We start from the raw sequence: 17,170 nt of genomic DNA on the forward strand, positions 1-17,170 counted from the left end.
AAATGAGATGATATAAAGAATACATTATGCATAAAAGTGCTCCATAGGCTATTAAGGGCTCTGCACACATTTGGTCCTCATGTTTCTGATTCAGTGGGCCCTGAATTTATCTGAAGGACAAATGAATTTAAACATTCCAAGTAGTGTGATTTCAAACCGGTCACTCTACCTTTCTACTGTTTTCTGGTTCAAAGGGGGCCTTTTTTGGCCTTACTTCACATGGTTTAGAAGCTCAATGGATATAAAAACGTTTTGGGCGGCACAATGCATGATAAAATTTGAGATGTTACTTTGTAGCCTTTAACTTGGTCAAAGCCTCTTGAAGTCTTTACAGTGAACAGAACACCTCTTCCAACGAGACTCATGTAAGAAGAGCCCTTAATTAGAGATGCTCTCAAGGTTAACATTTAAATTCTTTTTAATAAAAACAATTTTCCTTCCATATGAAATTTTTTCCATGGAATTCCATAAGGGTTAAGGTTATTTATTTATTTTTAAAGAAGGCAGCATGCTGTTTTCAATTTACCAAGTCAGGAACTCCACTCAGATTAAACCCCCACATCCCTCTCCATCAAGGCTGGGACTTTATGTGCCTGGGAAGTCTATGCTGTTTGTCTAAGTATAGGGTTCCTTTGTGTCTGGATGTGTCTAGGATTCCCGGGACTGAATTAAAACAACTAGAGGGCAGTGGGAAGGGTTAGAGAGGAGGCAGGAACGACAGGAGGTCCAGGTGGCTTTAAGATGACAACTTTGCTGGAGGGAAAATGTTTTCAGCCTCTAGAGAGACAGAGGAAAGAGCTTAATCCTTTTGAAAAGGTTCTGAGCCAAACCAGATTCCTGCTTCCCCAGGGCAGGTGGCCCTCCCAAGGGTCCCTTGATCTGGGACCAAGATCTGGGAAGGTGACCCAGTCATGGACCAGGGGCAAGCTGTTGGTCCTCACTAAGCAGAATGCAGACTCTCTGAGTAAGGGTGTCTTTTTTTCTTTACTCCAGTATCTCCAGAGCCAATATGGCACCTGCCACTAATAGGTACTCAATAAATTCTTGAGTTTAACAGTGACAATGAAAGCATATTCAAACTGCCCAGTGCCCCTGCTTGGATTTGGGCAACAGGGAAATCCATAATTCTCCAGGTGGGGCCTCTAGCCATCGGAATGCCGCTTTCTAACTGCTACTGTGACACTAAATAGCCCGGAGCTGCAGTATCCTAGAGGATCATCTTTTCCACAGCTATTTAAATTTAATAGTGAAGGCTAAAAATTATTTAATGGATAAAGATCACATTTCTTAATTTTTGCTTTTTTTTTTTTTTTTCTTTAGACAGGTTCTCCCTCTGTCACCTGGGCTCAAGTACAGTGTTGTCATCGTAGCCCAAAGCAACCTCAAGTCCTTGGCTCCATCAATCCTCCTACCTCAGCCTCCGGAGTAGCTAAGACCACAGGCATGCACCACTGTGCCCAGTTGTTTTTTCTGGGTTTTTTTGTAGAGACCAGGTCTCCTCTTGCTCAGGCTGGTCTCCATCTCAAGTGATCCTCCTGCCTTGGTCTCCCAGAGGGCTAGGATTACAGGTATGAGCCTCTGAGTTCAGCCTTAGAGGTCACATTTCACAACACATATAGTATAGTATCTGTTATGGTAGATATATAAGTATAATACATAATTATTAGATATCAAAAAATGTCCAACAATTCAAAATTCTGAAATCTTTAAACTATTATCTATGAAAGTAAAAGTGTTTATTTAATTAGCTTAAAACCTTCATAGTGATTAACCCCATAGCTCACATAACTCACAAGGAGGGATTACTATGTGTGTGTGGGGGGTGTATGTGTGCGTACATATGTATTCTGGGGTTTGGGTATGTGGACTTTTTTTAAAAAGCTTTTCTATTTTCTTACTTCTTTATGGATGTAATGTGTCCCAGCCTCCTTCTCCTGGCAATGTCCAGATAAAACCTTTCTTTAGGAAAGGTATCCTTGTCAAGGTATCCCTCGTAAAGGGCCTTGTCAAAGAAAAAAAGTAGCTGTTTCTTTAAACTGTTGACACTACAATGATTCATATACAAAATGCATTTGGTGGTTTTTCATGTAAGTCTATAAATTTATATGGACATAACCTAGTTCCATTTTTTTCTTTGCCAAGCAACCAAACAAAACACATGACCAACAAAATTGGTAGGCAGAAGACTTGGGGACAGTGGCTGTGCCCTAAGGCACCATCACCATCTACAGGATTGATTTGGAACTACAGTGCAGGAATTTGTGAACAGGTAGGCAATGGAGGCTGGAACAAACTACCTTCCTTCCATGGCCCTCAACTCCTGCTACTTCTTTTAAGCTTCCAGGAAAAGACACTTGAGAATACTGTTATTGAGTGAAGTATTGCAGCCAAAATTAGAAATGAAACTGTAACATCTTAAGAATATTAACATTTACTGGTCAGTAAATATGGGTCAGGAAGAACTAGTCAAGATGGAAACAGGCACATGTGTCCCCACTTTGCTGAGTCCTGCTAGCGTCTCGCTGAGTAGAGGCTCAGACAAATCTATCAGGATTTTCACTCACAGACAGATGTAAACGATGGATAAGTTTAGGTTTTTTTCTATTTATATTTTAATAGGTTGAAAGTCTTAACTAAAAAAGGGAGAGAGAGAGAGAACCAGCAGCCCCTTCCAGTAGTTGTCTATTACAGGAGGGGCTATTATAGAGCAAGACAGCCTTCTCCTTTAATGCCTAATTATTCCCTTTAAACAAACTAGATCTGCTCCTTACTGATATAGTCATTAAGTGAACATGCTTTAAAAGGAGAATTTAACCTCTCAAAAGTCTGAGTAGTTAAAAACATCTGCATCTCCTGTATTTATATATTTCTAATAAGATGCTGATATTTTAAGAGCATCTCATAGCCCACTACCTCAATGCTTCTCAAATATCTCTTCTAAAAAACTTTCTTTTTTATTTTTAATTTCTAATCACTTGATGGGCCAATATTTATGTAAATTAAAATAAAAACTATATGGCAATATCTACGTTTAGTGCCTCTCTTGTGTCATAGGCCGTGAACAGTGTGCAGACTGGCCCTGGTCTGTGCATGCATCTGAGGATCACTCCTCCACCTCCTGTTCTCTCTTTTTAAAAATGACCTGCATCTGACCTAGAGTCTCTGTCCACGAGAATCATCACAGTTATATTCAAGATCTTCATTGACAACCTGCTTTCTTGTGCCCTCTTCCCTCACTTCTCCTTCCAACTTCTAAAAATAGTCTTTGAATTCATAACAAAAATTTCACTTTCTAGTTCCTGTTTTAAAATGACTCTACGTTTGCAAAGTATTTGCACACTTCCCTTATCCTCTTGTTCAGTTCAACTCTGTTCAGTTTTGCTAACTTTTATTTGCTGTGAATTTGGCCTAGACATAAGAAGCTTGTGTTAAGACACCTGGGTAGCACGGAAGTTCAGATTATTTGAGGATACACAAGAGAACTCCATCTAGGAAAACAATATAGCTGACAGGACACCTGCTTTTTTGATATAGGAAAGCTTCAGTTGAACATCTTTTTTTTTTTTTTTTGTCTGTTTTTTGATTGATACACAACTCTAGCTTTCTGTTTTCTTTCGTTCACTGGTTGAAAAGCAATGAATTCTTTTTTCTTCTCCAATAACTCAAAACAGAAAATTCTACATGGGCATACATTAACTAGTCATACATTTCCATTTATAAGGCACAAAAGCCAAAAAATTCTCAGAAAAAGGAAAAAGACAAAGATCTGAAGACAACAAAGTAAGCTAATAATACAAGAGGTTTACATAATTAGAGTTAAAACAAACCACTTCCCCTTTTAATGAATAAGGGAACTTCTTATACTGATAAGAACTGTAGTCTCTTAGGAGAGGGCTTCGCAGCCCTTCCTCTGACACAGCCTCCTTCACCGGATTAGTGCAGAAGTCAATCCTCAGAGGGCTGCGTGGCCAGAAAACACCAACTGCAAGTACCACCCACGCCACAGAAACTGCTGGGCTGGGTCACACCTTGTCACCCAAAGGAGACGTCGAGGACTAGTCCACTGTGAGCACACAGGCTTGCTTGTCTTGGACTTGATTATTTTGAAGCGTTCTCCTCTAAGCTGAAGTAGAAGCGTCTCCCTGTGGACCCTGAACGGGGGGAGTTATGCGGGTCCTTCATCAGGCAGCATCTGTATAGGAGGCTGGATCTTGGGTTCCTCTTGATTAGATCTCTAGAGGGACCTTGAGAACCAGTTCACTCTACTAAGGGCTTTGTAACACGCTAGTAAAATCTGGAAATGATTCCCTGGGGCAATCTCCTGATCTCCTAGCCCTTATAGCTCTCAAATAGCCTGCAGTCCACAAATATAAAATAAAAGGGTCCCCTGACATCAGACGGCATCCATCCTTGTTGGCTGGGCCTCCAGGTGGCTCTTGGCACTGTACCTTCTAGTACCATTGACATTAATATATAATAATAAGCTTCCTGAATGTCCACACGAATCCAAGCACTTCCTAAACTGCTTCCCAGTCCTTTATATTATCGTGCAAGGTTGGGATGGGCATGAACAGCACTTCAGAGGGAAACAGCCAGGCACACAGTCATCTGAGAAAAAGGTCAGTGTTATAGTGGATGAGAGAGGAGGGAAGAGAATCAGATGAGCTGAGTGATTCATTATGCCTAAGAGTTTCACCGATTCATCTTGAAGATTCTGAATTTTCTGCTCTAGACAATCTGAAATCCAAATGAAACGGGTCCTCAGATTAGTTTATTCAATGCAATTCCCCAAAACTAGCATGGTAGGATGGCCATTCCAATAGGGTGAGGACCAGCCACCTATTTATTTGCCAGTCCAATTTAATTATCCATTTGGCTCTAGGACTTGCCCCTGGAGGCCAGAGTCAGAAGTCTGCTAAATTTTCAGGCATAAAGATGGTTCTCCTTAATTCAGTGTTCCTTGAATCTCAACCAAGATCTCTTCCCTTCCTGTGCTGTGTAAGACTATGATCCAAAAGGGAGAGGAAAACTTTTACTGATAACAACAAAAACTCCTGAATCCTCTGGCTCTCAAATACTGCAGGATAGCATATCTTGGAAATACATATTAACTTAACAGCCAACCCTTAAAAGTAAAAAGTCAACTTCTATTGTATCAAGTTTTCTGCAAATCACTACAGGCTGCCTGCACAGCTTGCCCCACCGGCCAGCTTCAGGAATCCTTCTTGGTCAGTCTGGCCTTGACCTTGTGCCTCAGGAGTGCCGCAGTGGCAGCGCTGCAGGCTGCCAAGAAGAAGAAGGAGAGGCAGGCGGTGTAGACGGACAGGGGCCCGTGGCGCTGCAGGAAGATCTCCCGCCGGGCCTGGTAGTCCAGGAGGATGGCCTCCAGCTGGGAGAGTGTGCAGATGGACAGAAAGGCGTGGAAGATCTGATGTCCATGGCCCACGATGTCGCAGGAACCCGGGAAGTACTTCTCAGGCACCGGGCAGGAGAAGAAGTAGGCGCTGACCAGGAAGAAGAGGATCTGGAGGGTGTGGTACCAGGCTGCCTGCTCCTGGCAGCCAGCCAGGTGGCAGAGAGCCACGCGGTGCGCCACAGGGCTGATGTCTAGCACGAAAGCCAGCCCTGCGGGCACCACCTGGCAGATCTTCCTCATGACTGGGTAAGGCCTCCGGTAACGGTACTTGGCATAGCAACAGCCGGCACAAGACAACCAGCCACAGAAGGCGGCCGCCGGCAAGAAGAAAAGCCAGAAGCGCTCGTACCAGGCCTGGTCGGAGCTGTAGAAGAAGTGGGCCAAGGCACTGCCGTACTGGTACACGCTCACGCCGACGTAGTCCGCGAAGTAGAAGGTGTAGTGGGAGAGCTCGGACTTGGACTGCAGCAGGTGGGCCAGCAGGCTGCAGGTGAGGTAGGCGATGGAGGACAGGATGAACAGCAGCAGCGGCAGGGAGCGCGGGGACGCCCACGGCAGGGCCTCGGTCTCCGCGAAGGCCCAGAAGCGCAAGAGCACGGCCAGGGCGGCCAGCAGGTGCGTCCACACGTTGACCACCTCGTTGTGCTTCTGAAAGAGGCTGAAGAAGTAGTAGCGCCACTCGTGCCCCGTGGGCCGGTAGCCCGTGTGGATGTAGGGCTCGCGGAAGAGCTGCGGCACGTCGCTCTCCGGGACGGTGCAGGGCATCTTGGGCAGCCCGTCCTCCAGGATCTTGGGCAGGCGGCGCAGCTGCTGCCCGCTCACCGACAGGGTGCTCAGGCGCTCCAGGATGGCGGTGGTCATGGCCGCGCCTGCCGGCCTCTGCGGCACCGTCTCACGGGGGGTGCAGCCTGCAGAAAGGGAAGCAGATGGGCAAAACCACAGTGAGACCCCAGGGCAGCTAGATGACCGAGGGAGGACCTGTGGCTTCCTTAACGTGAGGCGGCTTTCTAGGGCAGTGGGGGAAGCTGGCCACTGCAGATGGCTGCGCCAAAGCTCATTTTCTTCTGTGCAGTGATGGAGATGGACCAAGATCATTAACTGCCCTAATATTCTGATTCTGTACCTACTACACACTACACAGTGAGGCAAAGTTACATCTTGTAAAATGGAAATGTTAGCTACCTAATATGAATTCATGATATCAGTGACTTAACGACTTTCAAGATATAAGGATATCTACAGGGCAAGTAGGTGACCTTTAAAGGCTACCAGGTTTTCTAGGTATTGCCAAAATGTAATCATCAGACAGGCTCTAAATATTATGTTGAAACAGAAGAATTAATAAATGTTGACATTACTAATAATAGCCTATACTTTTCTAGCACTCACCTACCTTAAACCATCTGCTAATTTCATTGGTAACTTAAAAATCTGAGGTAAGCAATTGACTGAACCTCAAATTAAGGACAGGTAAAAATGATTCACCAGTTAGGTTGGTAAAGACCAATGTGTATCTGGGATATTTCACAGTTAAATCAACATGTGGCTAAATTTAACATAAAATCTAATTGCAGAGATTGCTTTTCTTTTCTCTCTCTCTTCTTCTTCTTCTTCTTTTTTTTTTTGCTTTTAATTATGGTCCTGAAAGCAATAGTTTTGGATTTGCCTCTTCTGAATAACTACATCTGTACTTAGTGAACCTCCAGTGTCAGAAATGCTTAATTTACACTTGGCATTTCTAGGTGACTAATGAGCCAGATGAGCATAGCAATTATTTCGGAAAATATTTCATAAAATTGCTGTAAAATTTCATATGGAGTTGTTAGGTAAAGAAATAGATTTTGATCTATTTTAGATCTACATTATCCTCTGTATTTATATTTATCAAACATTTTTCTCCAGACAAGTTCAATATCTGATTTACCTAAATGGCTCCCTTCTTTCAAAGACCCTCAATTAGGAGAGATACCATCCATGCTGCTCAGGGTATGACTAATTTTAGCACAGAAAATGTAATATTCCTATTCACACTTCTTAATATTAAAAGAGAAAAAAGCCCAATCAGTTTATAAAAAAAAAAAAAAAAGAGGGCATGGAAACTAATAAAATGTGACACAAGTTTAGAAAGAGCTGGAGTCAAGACCTGGCCTTGTCACTTACTGGGTGACCTTGGGCAAGTTACAAAACTTTAAGCCTCAGCCTCGTTATCTATAAAATGGGGGTGATAATTCTACATTTGTGTAGAGGGGTTATTGTGATGGGTTATTGTGATGGCTAAGTGAGAGAATCTGAAACATGAAGTGCTTAGCACGCTGCCTGACCCAAGACACGTGCTTAGTAAATGTGAAGCACTACTGTTATTTTAATTACTATGAGGCGGACTCCGAGGTAGGCACTAGGGACCAGGATATAAAGACTGATAAGAGAGGCTCTCTGCCTTTCAGGAGGCCACAGCCTACTGGGAAAATAGGAATGTAGAGGACTCCAGAGAAAAACGAACAATGAGTGGAGGAAGTGCTCCATTAGTGGGCTGCAAGGTTCAGAGGGTCTCTGCCAACACAACCAAAATAGATGAAGTGGGGGCACCCCTTCTCCAAGCAATCTGTGAACTGACTCTTGAAGAAGTCAGAGTTTCTAAGAGAAGAAAAGGGGGGAAGAGACTTTCAGGCAGAGATCAAGGTCAAAGAACTTTTGCCAAGATGTGGGCCTGGAAAGCCCAGAGCATCTGAAGTCTAGTTCACCGTTTGACCCTGGTGCCAGAGGGACCTGAACTCCAATCCTGAGCCCCACTGTCAATGAGCTCCCTGACTCCAGCTTTGTTGTCTGTGAGGTAGAATTAATGATAAGAGTTACTCACAAGGCTGAGTAAGAACTACATAATATGATGCCTGTAAAGTGTTTAAGTATTTGGTTCCAAGGGTGCAAAAACATTTGACATTATCATGACCATTGCGGGGTGTCAGAGGCAGGAATGGTTCATAAGTGGAGGGCCTAATGTCCTCTCACTACTTCTATGGCAGCCACCATAACCAATGTATTGAGCCATTAATTCAGCCAGCACCTATCAGGCAGTGGTCTTCTGGCAGGAACAGGCTATGAAGTAGCACTCAATATAGGAATTACAGACACTAATAGAAGGGTATTAAGGATTATGGGGCTAGCTAGAAAGAGAAAGAGAGAGGGAGTATAGGAAAGAAAAATAAAGTGATCACTCAGAACATCTTAATTCTTCTAAAAACAACTGCGGTGCTTCCAATATCAGCCAGCAGAGGGATCTGAGTGCCTGGGAGTTAAGTTCCGGATGGAGGCTTCTCTAACCCACCTCAGTGGTCAAGCTGCAGGAATGGACCTGGGACCTGGGACAACATTTACAGTTGTCTTATTGTTATTAGCAACACATAATCTGGGGGAGCTGGGCTTGTTTGTGTTCTGGGGAATTAAAGTGCTCTATCCTTTAGATACAGACTCCTCCTGTCTCTTGTGAAGCAGAGAAGGAAATCAGCTGGAATTACTAATCTGATTTTATGGATGGGAGAAATTGAGGTGAGCCAATGGGCATAAAAAGCTATAGAAGAAGGAATCCCTGAAGATGCTCCCCAGAAGGCCCCATCTGCATACTGTTTAAGGTCAAGGATAATTCCATCATCTTTGGGCATCCAAACCAACCTGAGACAATTCTTGTATCCAGAGTTCAAGTACATAACTGCACAAATCTTATTTATCTTCATATCCTTAAAACTGGGTGTCTATTGCACAGCAATTTCTTACAAACCAACTCCAATGATTAAAACTTTAGATTTTAGTAGTTTAATGATTGGAATGGAACACAATTCAGACCTGAGAACTAAGCAGCCTCTCTTCTGAGAGAGAAAGGACAGAATGTGATGTGCCCTTATCGTCAGGCTGCAGAAAACCATTACTACATAGCCCCGACCGAGATGGTTTCTCGAGCCCTCATAGCCTCAACCTTCCACCATGGCTTTAGGTGACAAACCTTTTTCAGAAAATTATTTCTACTTCTCTCTCTCTCTTTTTTTGTAGAGACAGAGTCTCACTTTATCACCCTCGGTAGAGTGCCGTGGCGTCACACTGCTCACAGCAACCTCCATCTCCTGGGCTTAGGTGATTCTCTTGCCTCAGCCTCCCGAGTAGCTGGGACTACAGGCGCTCACCACAAGACCTGGCTATTTTTTGTTGCAATTTGGCCGGGGCCAGGTTTGAACCCACCACCCTTGGTATATGGGGCTGGCGCCCTACCCACTGAGCCATAGGCGCCACCCTCTACTTCACTCTTAAGGAAAATAAACTAGGAAGAGGCACATAGAATTAAGAAGCAGAGAGATACAAGACCCAGAGGATATTAATTTTAACTTCAAAGGAAAAGGTACTTAGGGAAAGAAGTTAGCAGAATCATTTCCCTTGTAAAGGAGATTTTTAAAATGCAGCTTCACCAGTTTCAGGGGTTCCTTAATAACTCCATGCCCTGGGGTGTAACCTGATACCCACAAAGGACCAGGTAGTCAAAGGACAGAACCACCACAGCATCCAGTTCAGAAAGTGATCCTTTATCTCTCTGGGCAATGACAGTGCAGCAAACAAGTGCTCTGTCTGCGGATGAAAAGGACTTAAGCTTTCCTTTGAAGCACAGAGTCATGAAAAATTCTAAACTTGTTATCCTTTCCTTAGCAACTACCTCTCCCCTTGCCATGAAATTCTCCCTTTGAAAGAAGACAACACAGTCACACTGATAGAAATGAATTATAATTCTTTTATCATTATTAACTTCAGAGCTCCTGTCAGGGAGGGTCCAACCTTCCCCTAAGACCTCATTTTCACCAATCAAGAGTGGGCAGTGCTTCCAGAACAGGATTCCAAGGGCTAGCTGTAAAGTTTAAGTCTGTTTTGGAGGAAGCCATATAATGGCATCACGATGTTGATCTTCCCAGACTTCCCAGGAGGCTGCTTTGAGCAAGGGTCCCTCCCTCATTTCTGGCCTCTGTCCCCATGCACTGCTCCTCAAACTGATATAGCTAGCAGCTGACCAAAATGCTACCTTAAAATGTAATCCAACCTGCCTTGGGACCACACACGCAAAGCTGCTTGAATTTATGGATTCCCCAGGTCAGTGGTCACTCATGCTTGGCTCAAACCTCTTTAAATTACTTTATCAAGCTAGGTGTTTTCCCATTAGCAAGAGTCATTTCTTGTTCCTGAAGTTTTTAGCTTGTTTCAATGCTTATGTCCCCTGAGCGCTGCAGGATTCTTGGTGCCTCCTCTTTTGGCACGAGTCATGTTACCCTTTCTGGCCCTATCTTTGTTTTCCTCTCCCACCATCTGTGTCAATTGTGGTGTTTTGAGAGTTCCACTACCTGCCCCTGTGTCCACAGTGCCTCTCACACAGGTATTGTCCTCAGGTCCTCAGCTTCAGCTAGCACTTTTATCAGCTAATCCCCAAATATCCAGCCTAGATTCAAATATACAATTTCTTTAGATGTGTGCAACTGAATATCCCATTCGCACGTCAAACCCAGTATCTTCAAACCTTCCCTTCAGCTCAGACTCAACCCTTCCCTTACATCTAATCAGCCCTCTAGGCCTCCTGATTTTTTCTTTTCTTTTCTTTTTTTTTTGAGACAGAGTCTCTGTCTGTCTCCCGAGCGAGAGTGCAGTGGCATCATCCTAGCTCCAACTCCTGGGCTCACTAGTTCCTCCTGCCTCAGCTTCCCAGAGCGCTAGGATTGCAGGTATGATCCATTAAGCCTGGCATCTGTTGATTTCATCTCAACATTTTTAGAATCCATTTTCCCTTTCCATTTGTACTGCTCTCCCTCCCTTCAGGCCTTCAAAATTAACTTATGTTAATGACAACAGCAGTCTCACAACTGACCTTTTTCCCTCCCCAGCCTCACATTCCAACTTTCACTTCATTCTCCAAACGCCTTTAGGGTGATATTTTTAAAATGAAAATCTGATCCTCACTTGCCTCCTCAAAATTCCTCAGTAGCTCAGCATGATTTGTTTATAACACCAACTCTAATCCCTCAGCATGGAAACAGGCCTTTTCTCTGTTCATCTCCTTTCTATTCCAGTCTTTTCTCCCAGGGCCCATATCCCTAAGGCCATCTGGGTGGCCTGGCCAGGGGGAGCTCTTCACACGTTGTCTCTCCATGCATCAATACTTAGTACCCTCTAGGCCAACAACTCTTGCTCATCCTTAACACTTTGCCCAGGACCCTGCTCCACTAGCGGGATGTTTCCTAACGCCCAGACTGGTTTAAGGGTCTCCCCAGCTCCCATCATATCCTGGCCTCCCCCCCCACCCCCCAGTTCACTTCTCTCTAGGAGCCGTGATCATCAGTTTATCCTACTTATTTCCCCTTTAGCCACATGGTCCTCTAAGGGTAAGGGTTGTTTAGTGCAGCAGTCCCCATGTTTAAAATACTATCTGGCACACAGAAGACACCTAATCATTATTTACTGAAAGATGACTTCAGAGCAGTGGAAGGGAAGCTTGCCATGACTAGTTCCATTTTACTTCCAACCTTCTGCAGTAATATCTTTTAGGTTAAAAGCTTCTACTTAGCTCTGCACGTATGCCAGCATATTACAGAAAGAATTTATTAATAAGCTTGTAGTTCAACTCTAGAAAAAAGATGATAACCATCCTTTTTCCAAAACCAACTCCCAGAAAGATAAGAAGAGTTAGAGCATGCAAGTAACAATGCTAGGTGAAAGATTTATATATAAAGAGATTGTATATTTGAATCTAGGCTGGATATTTGGGGATTAGCTGATGAAAGTGCTAGCTGATATAAAGATATAAATCTTATCATGAACTGTACTACTCATCCAAAGCTAACTGACCAAGAGCAAAGAAGTTTTACAATCTCCATAGGCCCTCAGATACGCAGAAGTCTGCAGTTTTCGGTGACGTCTTACAATCCTCCTCATCTTCCCCCTTCTACTAAAATAAAAAGGAACCTAAAGTTCATACTAACTTAAGATGGTTCTTTAGGGGCGGCACCTGTGGCTCAGTCAGTAAGGCGCAGGCCCCATATGGGTTCAAACCCAGCCCTGGCCAAACTGCAACAAAAAAATAGCCGGGCGTTGTGGCGGGCGCCTGTGGTCCCAGCTACTCGGGAGGCTGAGGCAAGAGAATCGCTTAGGCCCAGGAGTTGGAGGTTGCTGTGAGCTGTGTGATGCCATGGCACTCTACCGAGGGCCATAAAGTGAGACTCTGTCTCTACAAAAAAAAAAAAAAAAAAAGACTAGAAAATCTTTGGGTGGCGCCTGTGGCTCAGTCGGTAAGGCGCCGGCCCCATATACCGAGGGTAGCGGGTTCAAACCCGGCCCCGGCCAAACTGCAACCAAAAAATAGCTGGGCGTTGTGGCGGGCGCCTGTAGTCCCAGCTACTTGGGAGGCTGAGGCAAGAGAATTGCTTAAGCCCAGGAGTTGGAGGTTGCTGTGAGCTGTGTGAGGCCACGGCACTCTACCGAGGGCCATAAAGTGAGACTCTGTCTCTACAAAAAAAAAAAAAAAAGATGGTTCTTTAGGACATTAGCCTGCCAGCCTCTCTGATTCCTGGCTTTGTAGGAGGTAAACCTAAACAGTTGGCCCTAGAGTGTAGGCTCTTAATGATTATGCCCTCAAAAAAATGTGCTCTAAGACTAAACCAATATTTTTTGATGACATATAACTTCAGATGTGTTGCTGCAACACTGCTTTGCTCCATTAACAAAAATCACTTATTTTTGGCCTTACAAAAATAATCAGTACTTCAAAGCTTCTCAGTTTTCCACCACAGAGTTTATTTGTTAATCAGATTCTAATACTTTCATGAAATGTGGATTTCATAATATCTGAGGGGAATCTATCAGACAGATAATCCAAGCAGGTCTCAAGCCCAGATAGACGTCATCACATACCTAACGGGCCTCCTTCATATCAAAGAGACATGTGGCAGGTGCAGTGCAATTAGAATCTGATTAACAAATAAACTCTGTGGTGGAACACTGAGAAGCTTTGAAGTACTGATTATTTTTGAAAGGCCAAAAGTAAGTGATTTTTGTTAATGGAGCAAAGCAGGTGTTATATATCACACCTATAATCCTAACACTCTCTGAGGCCAAGGCAGGAGAATTGCTTTAGGCCAGGAATTTGAGACCAGCTTAAGTAACATAGCAATGCCCTATCTCTACAAAAAAATAGAAAAATTAGCCAAGCAGGGTGGTACAAGTTTGTAGTCCCAGCTACTTGGGAGGCTGAAGCAGGAGGATTGTTTGAGCCCGGGAGTTGGAGGTTGCCGTGAGCTATGATGATACCACTGAACTCTAGCCCAGGTGACAGGGTCTCCAAAGGAACAAAGAGAGAGAGAGATGCAGTTCACAGGGGCTAGCTTTGCAGAACTGAGATGTTCCAATCATAAACCTAAAGACTAAGGTCATTTATCATCCTGCTGGTGGAAAGCACACTGATGCTGAAAATAATCGCTGAATTCTGCTAGGCATATAGTATGCCATCTAAAAACTTCTTCTAGATTAACAAAGTAGAAAATTAAAGCTCCATATTTGAGAAACTGGCATAATTTGGGACTGAAAACATTTTGTCTGGAGAAGCACTCCAAAGCAATTGTGTACCCTGACCTATTTTAAAGACCTATGTGAACCTACCGCAAATTTCAAGGAATAGCTGATTCTCTGAAAAGAACATTGAGCAGAAATTATAAGCTCCAGCTCTACCACTAACGATATGACTTTAGGAAAAGCACTCAGCCATTCCATGCCTAAGGAACTCTGTCCATCAAGTGGGGGTATAATTTGTAGAAACCCTAATACTCTAAAATTTTGTGATTTATCTAGGCTATGTTTTGCTTTGTACTGAACATCAATCTGTGTGATGAAATCACCAACAAACAGACCCTGTGACATCAGCTCATGTTGCTATGTGTGGGACTCACACAGATGGCAGGAAGGTGGCCTGCTGGTTACTGGACGGAGGACAAAGAGGGCAGAAGAAATGCTTCCAGAATCCACAGAAGCCAAGCCTCACACATCACTGCACAGCCATAAATGGCTTAACAATGGCCAAAACAGCTTGGTGTCCATTTTTAAGGACCGGAACCATGCTTTGGGCAGCCTTTGAGATAGAAGGGGAGTTGGAAACAGTCTCAGATGCCTCCAGGATCTCTATAGTCATTAATCAAGTGAGAGACCTCTGGGCCCATACTGGTCTTTTTAGCCATATCTGCCAAGAATCATACTACTGTTTATGAGGTCATATTTTAAAGACTAATACTACCAGAGGAATCCTATTATTAGCTGAGATAATTTTAATATGGATTCAGATTCACTGATGGTCAACATATATTTCCCCCTCTATTAAATAAGCCTAAACAACATTAGACTTGCAGCATTTAAAAATTAAATATTTGCTTAATTGTATAGGCTAAATCTATACCATAGAATATTATATACTTGTTACATTTACATTTATTGTTATAGAAAGATGCACATAACCTATGTCCTCAAGGCCACGTGTCGCCCTCCAGATCCCCAAGTGCAGGCCCTCAACTGCATCCAAACTTCACAGAACAAATCCCTCTACTAAAAGGATTTGCTTTGTCAAATTTGAATTCAGTCAAAAGGTTGCACTTGAGGATCCAGGTCCCATATGGGCCGAAAGCACAGGTTCCTCACCTCTAGATCATCCATGTTCAAAAAAGATTTCTTAAATAATGAATGAAAGGCATTGTTACAAAGAAAAACCAAATTAAAAGTATGTGTCTTGTTTTTACAAACATTTAAACATGGCGCACAAAAAGTGTGAAAGTGCACATAATCAGAACAAGTATACTAAGGGGTGGGATTATGGGGAATTTTATTTTTCTTCTGGGGTAGATACTGTCATTATAGTACTTTTTAATAATGAACATTTACTACTTTTATAATTGGCAAAATAAGGTTATTGCTATTCTGCAAATAGGAATATCTGACATAAATATGCAAAAATTGGCAAAACATGATTAATTGGTAAGATAGATAGTAAGATACCCAGTACAAATACTCCAGCATTGCAAAGGAATATATACATATTTGCATTATTCTGTGGATTTTGAGCTAGACTAGTTAACATACCATACTAATAAAATTATTAGGAGTAACCTAACTGTACTTGCCATAACATAAGCTAATGGTCATGGGGGGTTTAAAGGGAAAATATACATATAACATCCGCTGGTAACATTGCAATCACCTTCTCTTAGACTGGGAGTCAGTATACATGATATTGTCAAAAGATTTTTCCCAGAGCACACAAACCCCAATGGCTTTCATAAGCAAGTCAACTCCTGTGGGTTTGTGGTATGGTTGAACAATGCCTATAAAACAGGTAAGGAACACGGGTGTGCCACACATATGACAAGTACATTTGTCACCTTCTGGGCTCAGTGATCTCCATGCCTCTGAATCTTTTCCTCTGTGGATTCCTGTAATATTCATAAGACGGGAAAGAAAAGGCAAACCTTAATTTGCTGCTGTGCCCGCAGGGAAGATGAGCAGAGCATATGCATATTTCCTCTGAGTGCCTTTCTCTTACCCAACTGGAACCTGCTAGTTGGCTTTCTTCCTGTTCTCTACTGTCGCTTCCTATAACTCGCACATCTCATTCCATAATGCATCATTACAAACACAGAATGCACGCGCCACGAGGAATAAACAGTATCATCTATCACGTGGGAGAAGTCAGAGGAGCTGGGAACCATTTACAAGGACACACTGAGCGGTGAAGGCCAATCAACAGGACAACAGGTGTGAGGATCAATTTCTTGCCAGACTTCTCATTTGGGTAAAGGATCTGAAACTCCCATTATCAAAGCATAGAAACAGGAGTCTTCCCGGGCTTTTCCATGTCATCAGCTTTAGTAGGTGTGGTATGGTGTGACTTCAGTCATGCAGTCTCCCGACCTGATCTAGCCTTCCTCAGCAGGAAGCTTCATCACCGATTGGTAAACCTGCTGGGACCTGGGCCAGCCCAGGGGGACCCTGATGAGAGTTGTCCATATCTACTGGCAGGAAATCAATCGTAAAAACTGTCCTTTCCTTACTACAGTGATTTTCAACCCGTGTGCCATGGCATACTGGTGTGCCATAAGAGGGTCTTAGGTGTGCTGCAAAAATTATTTATTTACTTGTTTTTGCAGTATTTTGGCCAAGGCTGGGTTTGAACCTGCCACCTCGGCATATGGGGCCGGCCCCCTACTCCTTTGAACATCCACTGGTAACACTGCAATCACCTTCTCTTAGAAGCGACAGTAGAGAAATTTTGTGCAGCAAATTGTTTTAAAAGATCATTCACTAAATTATTTTTGAAAAAAGTTGAAAGCACAGGCTCGGCGCCCATAGCACAGTGGTTATGGTGCCAGCCACATACACTGAGACTGGCGGGTTCGAACCCAGCCCTGGCCAGCTAAACAACAATGACAACTGCAACAAAAACATAGCCGGGTGTGGCGGGCATCGGTAGTCCCAGCCACTTGGGAGACTGAGGCAAGAGAAAAGAGTTGGAGGTTGCTGTGAGCGGCACAGCACTCTACCAAGGGTGAGAATAGTGAGACTCTGATTAAAAAAAAAAGAAAAAGAAGTTCAAAGCACAGTGAGTATATTCTTTTTTTTTACTCTTTTTCGGATCAACATAATTTGAGTGTGCCCTGCAAGTTTAACACTAGGTTCAAGTGTGCTGTGAGATAAAAAAGGTTG

At 43.4% G+C, this 17,170-nt stretch overlaps 2 protein-coding genes across 2 annotated transcripts in view; both read right to left on the bottom strand.

The window, feature by feature from the left end:
• Positions 1-17,170, bottom strand: part of EFHC1 (EF-hand domain containing 1) — a 113,565-nt gene that overhangs the window by 67,273 nt on the left and 29,122 nt on the right. The window lies entirely within an intron of this gene.
• Positions 1,291-6,311, bottom strand: PAQR8 (progestin and adipoQ receptor family member 8). Its single transcript, XM_053603112.1, has one exon. The coding sequence runs from the start codon at positions 6,275-6,277 to the stop codon at positions 5,213-5,215; it is 1,065 nt and encodes a 354-aa protein (XP_053459087.1). The 5' UTR covers positions 6,278-6,311; the 3' UTR covers positions 1,291-5,212.

This window comes from Nycticebus coucang, chromosome 9 (assembly GCF_027406575.1).
Source record: "Nycticebus coucang isolate mNycCou1 chromosome 9, mNycCou1.pri, whole genome shotgun sequence".
Lineage (NCBI taxonomy): Eukaryota > Metazoa > Chordata > Mammalia > Primates > Lorisidae > Nycticebus > Nycticebus coucang.